We start from the raw sequence: 14,331 nt of genomic DNA, 5'->3' as shown, positions 1-14,331 counted from the left end.
AAATTGCATGGAAAATTGTGGCAAAAATGCAACATATGAACATACCCTACAGCTGTTTTATCTATCTGCCCTTTAAACTTGTAGGCTTGTTTGATAATCATTAAGGCCGCTTTAGACGCTGCAACATTGCTAGCTGATGCTAGCGATGTCGAGCGTGATAGCACCCGCCCCCATCCTACGGCCGATATGTGGAGATCGCTGCCGTAGCGAACATTATAGCTACGGCAGCATCACACGCACATGCCTGCTCTGCGACGTCGCTGTGACCGGCAAACCGCCTCCTTTCTAAGGGGGCGGTTCGTTCGGCGTCACAGCGATGTCACTAAGCAGCCGCCCAATCAAAGCGGAGGAGCGGATATCCCGCCCACCTCCTTCCTTCCTCATTGCTGGCGGGATGCAGGTAAGGTGAGGTTCCTCGTTCCAGCGGTGTCACATGGAGCGATGTGTGCTGCCACAGAAATGAGGACCAACATCGTTACTGCAGCAGCAACGATATTTGGGAAGAGGGGGGCATGTCACCAATTAGTGAACTTGAACGTTTTTGCAACGATTCAAAATCGCTAATAGGTGTCACACGCAATAACATCGCTAATGCGGCCGGATGTGCGCCACAAATTCCGTGACCCCAACGAGATCACTTTAGTGATGTCGCGGCGTGTAAAGCGGCCTTTAACCCCTTCAGCCCCAAGCCTATTTTTGACCCTAAAGACCAGGCCATTTTTTGCAATTCTGACCAGTGTCACTTTATGAGGTTATAACTCTGGAACGCTTCAGCGGATCCCGGTGATTCTGAGATTGTTTTTTCGTGACATATTGGGCTTCATGTTAGTGGTAAATTTAGGCCAATATTTTTTGCATTTCTTTGTGAAAAAAGCGGAAATTTCGCGAAAATTTTGAAAATTTTGTAATTTTCAAACTTTGAATTTTTATGCTCTAAAACCAACGAGACATATGACACAAAATAATTAATAAATAACATTTCCCACATGTCTATTTTACATCAGAACAATTTTGGGAGAAAAAAAAAAAATTTAAGGAAGTTATAGGGGTTCAAAGTTTATGAGCAATTTCTCATTTTTACAACAAAATTTACAAAGCCACTTTTTTTAGGGACCACATCACATTTGAAGCAATTTTGAAAGGTCTACATGACACAAAACACCCAAAAGTGACACCATTCCAAAAACAGCACCCCTCAGGCTACTCAAAACCACATTCAAGAAGGTTATTAACCCTTCAGGTGCTTCACAGTAACTAAAGCAATGTGGAAGGAAAAAATGAACATTTTACTTTTTGCAACAAAAATGTTAATTTAGCCTCAAATATTGCATATGCACAAGGGTAGCAGGATTAAATGAACCCCCAAAATTTGTTGCGCAATTTCTACTAAACACGCAGATACCTCATATGTGGCGAAAAACCACTGTTTGGGCGCACGGCAGGACTCGGAAGGGAAGGAGCGCCATTTGACTTTTTTGAACAGAAAATTAGCTGGAATCGTTAGCCTCACCATGTTGCGTTTGGAGAGCCCCTGAGGTGCCGAAACAGTGGAGCTCCCCCACATGTGACCCCATTTTGGAAACTACACCCCTCATGGAATTTATCTAGATGTTTATTGAGCACTTTGAGCCTCTGGGGGCTTCACAAAAGTTAATAGAGTTGAGCTGTGAAAATAAAAAAAATTTTTTTTACCACAAAATTGTTACTTCAACCAGGTAGCTTTTTTTTTCACAAGGGTATCAGGAAACATTGCACCATAAAATGTATTGTGCAATTTCTCCTGAGTACACAGACACCTCATATGTGGTAGAAATAAAATGTTTGGGCGCACAGCAGGGCTCGGAAGGCAAGGAGCGTCATTTGACGTTTCAAACGCAAAATTGTCTGGGATAATTAGCGTATTCCATGTTGCGTTTGGAGACCCCCTGAGGTGCCGAAACAGTGGAGCTCCCCCACATGTGACCCCATTTTGGAAACTAGACCCCTCATGGAATTTATCTAGATGTTTATTGAGCACTTTGAGCCTCTGGGGGCTTCACAAAAGTTAATAGAGTTGAGCCGTGAAAATAAAAAAAAACTTTTTTACCACAAAATTGTTACTTCAACCAGGTAGCTTTTTTTTCACAAGGGTATCAGGAAAAATTGCACCATAAAATATATTGTGCAATTTCTCCTGAGTACGCAGATACCTCATATGTGGTGGAACTCAAATGTTTGGGCGCACAGCAGGGCTCGGAAGGCAAGGAGTGTCATTTGACGTTTCAAACGCAAAATTGTCTGGGACAATTAGCGTATTCCATGCTGTTTGGAGACCCCCTGAGGTACCGAAACAGTGGAGCTCCCCCACATGTGACCCCATTTTGGAAACTAGACCCCCATGGCATAGAAAAAAAAAACAGCGGAAGATGGGGGGGGCGGCAGATGGGGCGGCAGCAGATGGGGGGGCAGCGGCATATAAAGGGAGCATCTGTGATTGTGAGACGGCGGCTGGGATAGGGTGGGGGCGGATGGGAGAGGGCGCAGTGGATGCAGGAGCGGCAGAGGATGGGGGAGGGACCGGGTGGGGGGGATGGGTGGGAAGGGGAGTGGGAGGTGAGATTGGGGATAGTTACCCTACAGGATGGATCTAGGCAGCTGGATCACAGGAGATGAAGGAGGCAGCAGATCGGGGAGGGTGAGAGGTGGGGGAGGGAGCGCAGCGCAGATCACGGAGGAGACAGGTGAGCAGAGCACAGATCACGGAGGAGACAGGTGAGCAGAGCACAGATCACGGGGGTGAGAGGTGAGGGAGAGCGGACAGCAGATCACGGGGGTGACAGGTGAGGGAGCACAGATCACGGGGTGACAGGTGAGGGAGCACAGATCACGGGGCTGAGAGGTGAGAGAGCGCAGATCATGGGGGAGACAGGTGAGCAGAGTGCAGATCACGGGGGTGACAGGGGAGGGAGCGCAGATCACGGCGGTGACAGGGGAGGGAGCGCACATCACGGCGGTGACAGGGGAGGGATCGCACATCACGGCGGTGACAGGGGAGGGAGCGCACATCACGGCGGTGACAGGGGAGGGAGCGCACATCACGGCGGTGACAGGAGAGGGAGCGCACATCACGGCGGTGACAGGGGAGGGAGCGCACATCACGGCGGTGACAGGGGAGGGAGCGCACATCACGGCGGTGACAGGGGAGGGAGCGCACATCACGGCGGTGACAGGGGAGGGAGTGCACATCACGGCGGTGACATGGGAGGGAGCGCACATCACGGCGGTGACAGGGGAGGGAGCGCACATCACGGCGGTGACAGGGGAGGGGGCGAGTAGCTGACCACGGGGGTGAGAGGTGGGGGGAGCGTGCAGCACATCATGGAGGGGAGGGGGCGAGCAGCACATCACGGAGGGGAGGGGGCGAGCAGCACATCACGGAGGGGAGGGGGCGAGCAGCACATCACGGAGGGGAGGGGAGGGGGCGAGCAGCACATCACGGAGGGGAGGGGAGGGGGCGAGCAGCACATCACGGAGGGGAGGGGGCGAGCAGCACATCACGGAGGGGAGGGGAGGGAGCGAGCAGCACATCATGGAGGGGAGGGGAGGGGGCGAGCAGCACATCACGGAGGGGAGGGGGCGAGCAGCACATCACGGAGGGGAGGGGAGGGGGCGAGCAGCACATCACGGAGGGGAGGGGAGGGGGCGAGCAGCACATCACGGAGGGGAGGGGGCGAGCACCGATCACGAGGGGGAGGGGCCGGGCAGCAGATCGGAGGGAGCGGTGGCACTATGACAGATGGAGGACAGGGTGCACGATCCCAGTCCTCCTCCATCTGTCATAGTGCCACCGCTCCCTCCGATCTGCTGCACGGAGGTGAGGGGCCGGGCAGCAGATTGGGGGGAGCGGTGGCACTGTGGCAGATGGAGGGCGGCAGCGGATCGGGAGGTGTGGGGGTGAGGGTGCGGACAGGAGATCGGGGAGACAGGTGGCAGATCGCGGAGGGCAGCGACGACGGCGGATCGGGACGCTTTTCGTACAGTGCAATGGCAGCGCGACAACTTCCGGGTCCCATGCTCCGATCTCATAACAGCATGGGACCGGAGCTTGTCGCCCTGCTATTGCACTGTGTACACTCACTGTGCTGGCGTGCTGCATGGACGATGACGGGGGCGGTCACCGGCAACAGGTCCACTGTGATTGGAGAAATCGGTCACAAGGCCGATCTCTCCAATCAGAGCATTGGAGCTGGGGGAGGGTGATCCAGTGAGGTCACCCAGCTCCAGCCAATGGCCAGTGCTACAGCTGCACTGGCCAGGGCTGGATTTCAATGTTTCAGTCATTTTAAATGGCTGGAACATTACAGTGGCTGTGATTGGTTGAGCGGCGTTCGTCAGCCAATCACAGCCTCCGTAGGTCCGGGGAGGAGGCACCACCCCTCCTAAGGTCAGGAACAGGTCCCCTCCTCCCCGAATCTGCGATTTTTGTTAACATATTGCAGTCACCGGAGGCTCCGGTGCCGCGATTCCGCCATGACGGAAAGATCCGTCCTTGGTCGTTAAGGCCCAGGGCACAAGGACGGATCTTTGCGTCCATGGTCGTGAAGGGGTTAAGCTATGTACACACATTGATTTTTTGCTACTTTTGTTCTGAAGCCAAAACCTGCTCGCTTGGTAGTAAAAAGGCTGCTTCCAAAAAGAAGGTTTTGCTTTGTTTTAGCTGCAGTTTTTTTTTTTTTTTGCTGTGTTTTTAGTGTAAATTATATGCACCATTTATCTACAGTACATCTTTAATAAAGTTAATTTCACTCACCAAAAAAGAAGCAAAAACTCAGCTGTTGTGTTTTTGCAGTATTTTTGCACTTTCTCATTGCTTTCCATGGTGAAACAAATTTTGCAAAAATGCAGCAAAAGCCCTGAAAGAATTGACATGCTGTAGTTTTAAAAAGTTTCAGCCGTTTTCCAATTCAGTCAAGAAGAATAAAACAAGTGTTTGCATGAGATTTCTGGAATCTCATAACTTCTGCTGGTACGGTAAGAAGCAGCTTTTAATTGGCATAAATAAAACATGAAAAAATGCAATGTTTGAACATAGCTTTGGATTTAGGGACCCATCAATGATAGGTCACTTTCTGGCAGATGGTGGGCTTTCATAAAGTACCTTCATTTCATTAGCATATTCTATATAGCAGTAATACAGTCAAAATTCCTTATATTCAGTATATATCTTACTTAGCCGCAGAGTGCTACATATGTGTTTATATATAGATTTGATATTTGTGCATCAATCACCTGTGACATTAAGGCTATGTCCGCATGTTGATTTTTACCTGCTTTTTACCTGCTTTTTTGCTGCTTTTTCAACTGCAGCGTTTAATGCCAAAATGGCTGTGTTCTGCTTTTCAAGCAAAGTCTATGGGAATTTGGGTTTCTTGTCCGCACTATGCGGTTCAAACTGCAGCCTTTTTGTTGCAGAACTTTGGTCAAAAACTAAGCTTTGCAGTGCAAAACCCAAATGGCAAAAACAATTGACATGTCAATTGTTTTTGCCATTTGGGTTTTGCACTGCAAAGCTGAGTTTTTGACCAAAGTTCTGCAACAAAAAGGCTGCAGTTTGAACCGCATAGTGCGGACAAGAAACCCAAATTCCCATAGACTTTGCTTGAAAAGCAGAACACAGCCATTTTGGCATTAAACGCTGCAGTTGAAAAACCAGCAAAAAAGCAGGTAAAAAGCAGGTAAAAAGCAACGTGCGGACATAGCCTAAAGCAGCTGAGAAGGAAAAAAATATATTGACTTTCTCATGACATCAGCAAATGTCAAGACGTTGATGTGTTGGAAGCAGGAAAACAGGCCAAGAAAAGGATCTGGACATCTCTGACAAGCTCTTAATTGTGATGGCTAAATATCTGCGTCACAAGATCTCTAAAAACGTCTTATAGGGTGTTCCCAATGTGTTGTGGTTGGAAACTACCAAAAGTGACAAAGAAAACAATAATTTGGTCTCCAAATTTCCAATATCTTGATCAAATCAAACAGTCAAGCATTGGTAGGATGTGCTGGAAAATTGAAGGCAATCCATTGGCTCCACCTTGCCACACAAAATTTAATTGAAAAGCGGTGGTTGTTTTGTGGTGCTGGTCTTCTCAAAGGAGGTGGTCAGTATAAAGCATGATGAAACTTAAAATCTTTATCAGAAAATGTGTTAGGGATAAAGTGGTGATCTTCTTAAAGAGGTGCTTTCTTGGTAAAGACTTTTTTATGAATGTTCTTCACATTTAATAGAATGCATACAATATGATTTCAGAGTCCTAAAGACAGAATAGCAGTGGCAGAGGAGAGTTTTGATAATATATATCATTTACATTTTATTCACATTTAATCGGACTTTGCATTCAATGTAATTTCAGGGCCCTCCTGGTAGAGATGGGAATCCAGGCGGCAAAGGAGAAATGGTAGGTATGACAGAGTGCAGGATGCAAATATGGATTATTACAATACTTACAGTGGAAATTACAAATTACTTTCCTCAAAAGGGTCCTGGTGGTATTCCTGGTGCTCCTGGTCTGGCTGGTGGTCGCGGTCCTCCTGGTCCACCTGGATCTAATGGAACTCCTGGCTTACGTGGTGGAGCAGTAAGTAACCAGATAATATAATATATACATGAAGACCTTCACTTAGAAATCCCTTGTTTGTTAAAAACATTGGTTTCATAAAATTATTATTTTTTCTTACAAGGATATAAAATTATTCTGAACCTATTTTAATACAGGATATGATTTGTGGTTTGCTCCATCAGAAAGTACTGCAAGAGTTCCTTCACATTCCATTTTTTAAGTCCTTTAGGGAGCTTATAAAAATGACGTGAATTTCATGTATTTTTTACAAGCGTTTTTGTGACTTTCTTTTTCGTAGTTGCAATTGACAATTTTGACACTTTTTTATATAAAAGCCACTGAAGAAGCGCCATACCTATAATAAGTTGTGGTTTTAAAATAATGCAAAGAACTATTCCATTGCAACAAAAAAAGTCCCACAAGACTGCACAGATTGTAGTAACTAGCAATCAGAGGACATCTGGATGCAGTTTTCTCAAAAAATGGGGCAAAAAGCAGATGGGGAATAAACAATAAAAATGTGGCATTTTATTTCTTAATACACTGTATGTGAAGGCAACTCTGTGGTGTAAAAGTGGTAATAATGGTGTGTATAATGTGGTAAAGCTGCAAGGAAAAAGGCTATTCATAATAGTATTATTTAAATTCTATGATCAGTGATAAGATTCCTTTTTTAGGGTGAACCTGGCAAAGATGGCTCCAAAGGAGAACCCGGTATAAAAGGAGAGCGAGTAAGTGAATAATTCTGGATTCAGAAAAGTAAATACTATTGTTAACATTCCCAAGCAAGAATCATGAACTCAGCGAAAGTATCTAATTCATATACAAATGGAAATGTTTATTAAATAAAAGATTTTAATATACATTAGCAAAAACCTAAGAATATAATCATATTGCTAAGTGGATCCACAACACAAAAATGGAGCAGTACCATGGATCCCAGCAAGAAAAGTCATGCAGAATATTTATAGAGATATACACATGCATTCATGCAGTAAGCGAGAACTCTATACACCACATGCATTTTACAGAAATGAGCATAGGTAACTATATATGAAGTATGTTTCTGCAAAATGCATGTCAGCTGCAGTGGTCATCTTGCTTCCTCATCATCTGCACTGCATCTGGTATACTAGCTTCACCCTAAATCTCCCCTTAGGGTTTATTTACACCACACAATATGCAGCATTAAACAACCGCAGACTGGTAACATGATCATTTAAAGGGGTAGCCCATTCTAAAACGACAAATCTGCAATCCCTCTATGTGTCACTCTTTGACTCCAGACCTGTGACTCCTCACATCGCACACGCTGTAAGCTGTGAGGATTCTCCAATGTCAGTGCCGGGAACAACCATCATGCGACCTCAAATATGCAAAATTCAGACTCTCGGCCTGAATCTGACTAGACTAGACTCACCCAATGCACGTGTATTAAGTGTGCAGGAAACAATGTAGTTGGATTCTGGCAGGGAGTCTGCATATAACAAACTTACGGATGCATGACTGCTGTTTCCAGGTCTAACACTGAAGAATCCTCACAAGGCACAATCCATGCGATGTGAGTATTCACAGATCTACAGTCACATAGACATGTCGTTGTAGACTGGACAATCCCTTTAGTTAGCTGTTTACACAGGTAGTCCGTGAGTCAGATGTGCCCTGAACAATCTGTAATAGATCATTCAGTAAACGGGCTGCCATTGTTCTCCGCAGCACAGGCCCTGCTTACACAGGATGATGTACTGCAGCAAACAATAATCTTTTGGCCCAACCAAAAAAATCACTCAATGAACTACAGTTTTGCTCATTCATCAGCTGATTGCCAGCGTGACTAGACTCCCCGATTATTGTGAAACCAGCGTTCCTAAAGATACTCATTTACAGTAATCATGCAGTGCAAATGCAACTTAATGCTGTTTATTCACTATATTTGGTCATGCATATATTTATTGTGCATTATCACATTTACCAATTTTTACCTTTATGTTTTTTTGCAAGGGCTTATGCAGCGTTCCATGCAAATCGGCCCAATCTTGTACCACAAAACACAGACTGGCCGAGGCTCTCCTCCCAATACAAGCGTCACAGCCTCATATGAAGCTGTCGTGCTCCGTTCGGGAGACACACGGCCAGTTCATGCTTTGAGGGTCACGTCAGGACCGATTTGCACAGACATCTGAATGAGCATTAGATCGTTTTGGTGTATGTTACATGTATACCATAAATATTTCTGTCATCAGTTCATGGATTCCCATCAAGAAATTATATCTAATCAAAACTTAAGATCTACCATCTCTATCTCTATGTTATATATTCTATCTAAGAAACTTTTCCATTTTTATTTGAATCCATTACTTTGGCCATGCTCATTCTTTTTGTTTGTGAATGTATAAGCTGCATGTGACCTGTACTATTAATACATTTGTTACTTGATAACTATGCACTTTGGGACTATTGTTTTTCTTACTGTGTTTAGGGAGAGGCTGGAACTCCAGGTGCCCCTGGTCCTGGAGGAGAAGAAGGCAAAAAAGGGTCTAATGGTGAACCAGGAACAAATGGAGTACCAGGAACACCTGGAGACAGAGTACGTTTAGCTATATTCTGATAAAAATAGTTTTATTCTATAAAAATTTGTAGGTGCTTAGACACCAATGTCCTCAAATAATAGTGCCATCATTATAGGTTTAATAAATGTTAAAATACAGTTAATCCATGAGTACAATTGTGAAGGGAAAAAAATTGTGTTTGTGGAACTTTAACTCCTTGTCGTGTGGCATGTTTCAATAGTGATACTTTTTGGCAACGTAATGACATGCCCTTTGACAGTTTATAGAAGACGTCTGGGGCCAGTCATGCTTATATATTTAGTATTTCTCCACTTTAACTTGATCAGTCACAGGTGACCAAGACATAGAGAAAAACATTAGCCACTAGTAGAGCTGATCTGGGTGTGGAGACTGGTGCCGACATGCTCCTGCTGCACAGGATGAGCTATTGTACATTTAGAATGGCACAGAATAAAAATCAAGACTCATATGCCGCACATGTATGTTATGTGGTCTTAAACAAGCTAATAAAAAAGATAATCAGTCAAATACCTATGATTATCTACATCAGTGTTGTCTTTCAAAAAGCAGTGTGGTGGGAAAGCACAGGTTTATATCTTACAATTTGCATTACATAGAAAATAATGCCACAAGACTAGATGTTTCTTGAAGTGTCTGCAATATTATCAGTGTTTAATGACTGAGCTGAGCTTAAGTTTTGTTTTAAGAGCTCTTTTAAAATGATGATGCATGACTAGGATATTCCATCACTGTATGATGAACCCCCTATGATCCTAGAAGAAGAGATTTAGCACTCCATACCCTTCATTGTTCGGTTCAGCAGTTGCTTCCAGTCAATATTTTTATGTATGGTGGCATCCTGGCTACCCAGTTTTTCCAGGAAACATTGATAGATGTGCAGTCCTAAATCTCTCCTGCCCCCCTTCATTATCAGGATTGGTGGAGGCGCTAGACTGTGAACCCCTTCAATCATAAAGCGATAGCACAGATGGCAAGGTTAGAAGTCAATCACAGTTCATGAAGTGAATGCTGTCCAGTAGGTTACATTCTATTTTAGTTTACATATTTTAATTAATTTTCATATTAACAGACATATTTGTATGTGATTACTATTTAGGAATATGTTTGGTAATGTGTAAGGTGTGGAGTTTGATGCTTGTTTTTAAAGTATAATCCTATAATGAATGATTCTCTCTTTCAAGCTATGGCTTGTAAGGGGTTGTTTGTGGCTGAAATGTTTCCGATATATAGTGTATGTGACTTTAAAGTCTCTTTTTAAGGGATTCATCAGGTGCCTTACATACTTTTTGTCCTATAATGAACCCAGTAGAATTGAAATGACCTAGTTGACATACTATACTTGAAACTATGCTTCCAATTTACTGTATATTGAGCAGTGCTAAAAATATTATATTTAGCTAAAATTTTTGATTTCCATTTAGGGAGCTCCAGGTTTCCGTGGACCCCCAGGTAGCAATGGAGCTCCAGGTGAAAAGGTAATCTATTCTTTTTTTTATATCTGTATATATAGAACAATAGTTGGATATTTGTTATCTAACTTGTTTTTTAATACACTTAGGGACCTGGAGGAGAACGTGGACCAGCTGGCAGTCCTGGACCTAGGGGAATAGCTGGCGAACCTGGAAGAGATGGAGGCTCAGGCCTGCCTGGAATGAGGGTTGGTATTCATATATGTGTATATACAGTATTTAACACACATGTCTACACATACAGCATTATATACAGTATATATATATATATATATATATATATATATATATATATATATATATATATATATATATATATATATATAAGTATATATAGTTAGATCCAGAAATCTTTGTGATTTGGGTTCACTGTTTATCATTTGAAATGAAACTGAGATGAAACTGAAGTGTAGCCTTTTGAGTTAAAATAAAAAAAGTATCCTGTTAAACTCAGGAATTAAAACATTTTTTTTGCAACGCCTCCTTATTTCAAGGGCTGAAAGTAATTGGACGAATTTAGTTTAACATAAATAAAATGTTCAATATTAAGACTGTGTAGAGAATCCTTTGCAGGCAATGATTGCCTGAAGTCTGGAAGGCATGGATGTCACCAAACACTGGGTTTCCTTCATTCTGATTCATTACTGTAGCTGTGTTCAGTTGTTGCTTGTTTGTGGGTCTTAATTTCCATGAGAAAACAATTGCAGCATGCTGCGAGTACCTCCGCAAATTGGATCACTCGCAAACATAGAAGTCTATGACATCCGAGTGCAGATATATCTATAGCGTAATAATTGCACCGTGATCTTTGTTAGCCTTATGATATGTCAGTGTTGACTGGATGCATGTGTATACAGTATATATATATATATATATATATATATATATGTATATATATATATAATTTCACTATACATATTGTTTGTTTGCAGGACTAAAAGAATAAAAAATATATTTATATTACTGTTATAGCTATTTAAAGTATATTTCATTATTACAATATGATTGTATTTAGAACAGTAAATCGGCCAAGTCATATGTATGACAAAAATTTTACTTTGTATTTTAGGGTCTTACAGGAAGTCCAGGCGGCCCTGGATCTGATGGCAAACCTGGACCCTCAGTAAGTGTTCTGGGGTAGAAAGATGTAAATTTGTTATTATATTTGTTACAGTAAAACTGATTTTATATGTCCAACATTACTAAGCAGCTTTATATGAAGCTGTTGAGTTCAGGGCAAGAACCCTGCTGCCAGTTTGAACATAGCAGTCCATACTCGGAAAATATTGAACACAAAACCTAACTAAAGATTTAATTTTGGGGACTCTGCGAGATAACATTTGTGACATTGTAATGCCTACTGTTTCTGTTGAGATGTACTGCTGAAATTTTGACATTCCACTCTCATATTCAAGGGTCCTCCCGGAGAATCTGGACGTTCAGGCAATCCTGGTCCACCAGGACCTAGAGGTCAGCCTGGAGTCATGGGCTTCCCAGGTCCTAAGGGCAATGAGGTAAGTACTCCCCAACATATAATGTATTAATTTTAAGCACTAGCAAAAAATAAAAAGTTATATATAAATATATATGTTTATATTTGCAAAAATTAAGTGTATATATAAGCATATAGCAATAAAAAAGTGGTATTGCTGTATCTAATCTTTTGTACTTTGGTATAGGGAGCACCTGGTAAAAATGGTGAAAGAGGTGGTCCTGGATCGCAGGGATCACAGGTAAGCCATTATATACTTTACACTTCAAAAGTCATTATTATTACATGTATTATAATTTAATTTATACTATTTTTTTTATTAGGGTCTTCCAGGAAAGAGCGGTGACCAAGGACAACAGGGTCCCCCAGGAGCAGCAGTAAGTACTCTGAAAACTTTTGCTGAAGACCACATGGTTAATTACAAAGAGATTTCTGTTAATGAACTTATGTACCATACTACTTACAAGCAATAATCACTTCTCAGCCCCTTGATAATTGCCTCATATATGTAATTAAGAGAATCAAAGATTTTGTACATTTTTATCACTCAAGCAACAAGCTTAATGATTAAAGCACCACACCAGTGTTTTGTTTTTATTAGAGCTGGAGTGGTGTTTCTAATCTATGGTCAGGGAGCCTAGTCTTATATTCTCCACCGGCATCTTTACTTTTTATAAGCACCGCTCTGTTTCTGCAGTGCCATCTTGTGACTGCAACATGTGACTGACAAAAGTCAGAAGTAACAGTCATAAGTGCTCAATGTAAGTCTATGAGAGCCAGAACAAGGCCAGAGCAAGGCTCTTATAGACTTGAATTGAAGAGTTATCTCCAGCAAGCTCCATGAAACACTTGATCAACTGACAGTTCACAAACTGCTGGAAACCGATGGGAACAGCGGAAATAATGCATATAAGATTAACTCTATTGTCCGTAGATGAGAAGCACCACTTCAGCAGTGCAATTAAAAATAACACTGGAGTGGTGCTTTAAGGCACAGCTCTTGGCTGTGAAAATAAAAGCACAAAGCTGGGTGGTTTCATTATACAAACACCAAACAATGATGGCATAATGTAACGATAACTGTCAGCATCTCTACCTGTGTATAGATGATAACTTAGCACTCATGTAGATGAGAAAACAAAGGGGATATTTATTTATACAATCTGAAAACCTTACTGCTGTTTTGGTCCTACATCTGGACCTTCATCAAAATAAGGTAGTTGGCATGAAAGAGGTGGATAAGAATGTGTATGGCGAGTTTGACGTCCGTTGCTGCACTTGTGCTGCCCTGTAATACATGCCAGTTTGCACCTTACCCGGTAAATCTGTCTTAGCAGATTCCACCTCTGCACTGTAACTCAGCAGCTCCTGCTATGGTTGGCAAATCCATCACCTCTCTGATCTGTCTCCTCAACAATAGCTTTGTCTTCCCTCACACGCTCACTATTCAACTTCCACAAACTTGTCTCCTTAACAAAACATATATAAATATATATAATATGTTCCCTGTTGCACGGAATACTTTTTTTTGTTCTGAACAAGTTTATGTATTTACTAGGGTCCCACAGGTGAACGAGGAGAACCAGGAGCAGTGGGTCCACCGGGCTTTCAGGTAATACTAAAATAGTTACTTGTTTTGTTCTAACAGAAAAAAATGTAAAACTTAGGCTGAAGGTAGTAAATGGTATAAAACAAAAAGAGGGTATAAAACAAAATGAGAACTATCACTTTACCTACTTTTGCTCTAGCACCAAAGCTCAAGTGCTCCCACCTCAAGTTCCTTCTTACTTCCCAGTAGCGATCACTTGCCATCAAACCATGTAACCACCATAGTTAATAACAGACTCATTTGTTAATGTATCTCAAGGTCTCTTTTTTTCTTTAATGCCACTTACTACTGTTAGATTACTTTTTTTCTAGTACCCAAAAAATCTTTTAAAGGAACAATATTCATGAAGTAAGTTCCTGTTATAAGTGAAGCCAACAGAAAGGGTCACTACATCATTTACCCTGTGTCAGAAGTATTTCAATATTTCTATTTTCCGCAGAACTGAAGAGATGTAAAATATAGCAGTAATTATCAGATGAGACTTTTTGGAGTTTCTCCACTGACTTTTAGGTGAAGGACACTATAATTAATATTTTCCCTGGTCAAACACATGGCATTAAACCATACAGAAAAAAAA

The 14,331-nt window shown here is 42.3% G+C and overlaps 1 protein-coding gene across 1 annotated transcript in view; it reads left to right on the top strand.

The window, feature by feature from the left end:
• COL3A1 (collagen type III alpha 1 chain) overlaps positions 1-14,331 on the top strand; it is a 264,812-nt gene that overhangs the window by 204,370 nt on the left and 46,111 nt on the right. The window contains exons 17-27 of the mRNA XM_075317770.1: positions 6,387-6,431; positions 6,513-6,611; positions 7,271-7,324; positions 9,073-9,180; positions 10,606-10,659; positions 10,743-10,841; positions 11,723-11,776; positions 12,069-12,167; positions 12,333-12,386; positions 12,469-12,522; positions 13,704-13,757. Of these exons, the coding sequence (XP_075173885.1) occupies positions 6,387-6,431; positions 6,513-6,611; positions 7,271-7,324; positions 9,073-9,180; positions 10,606-10,659; positions 10,743-10,841; positions 11,723-11,776; positions 12,069-12,167; positions 12,333-12,386; positions 12,469-12,522; positions 13,704-13,757 (774 nt within the window). The remainder of the gene's footprint in view (positions 1-6,386; positions 6,432-6,512; positions 6,612-7,270; positions 7,325-9,072; positions 9,181-10,605; positions 10,660-10,742; positions 10,842-11,722; positions 11,777-12,068; positions 12,168-12,332; positions 12,387-12,468; positions 12,523-13,703; positions 13,758-14,331) is intronic.

The sequence above is a fragment of the Anomaloglossus baeobatrachus genome, chromosome 7, assembly GCF_048569485.1.
Source record: "Anomaloglossus baeobatrachus isolate aAnoBae1 chromosome 7, aAnoBae1.hap1, whole genome shotgun sequence".
Classification (NCBI taxonomy): domain Eukaryota; kingdom Metazoa; phylum Chordata; class Amphibia; order Anura; family Aromobatidae; genus Anomaloglossus; species Anomaloglossus baeobatrachus.
The sequence above is the reverse complement of the archived record's forward strand: the minus strand, read 5'-3'. Positions and strand labels throughout refer to the sequence as shown.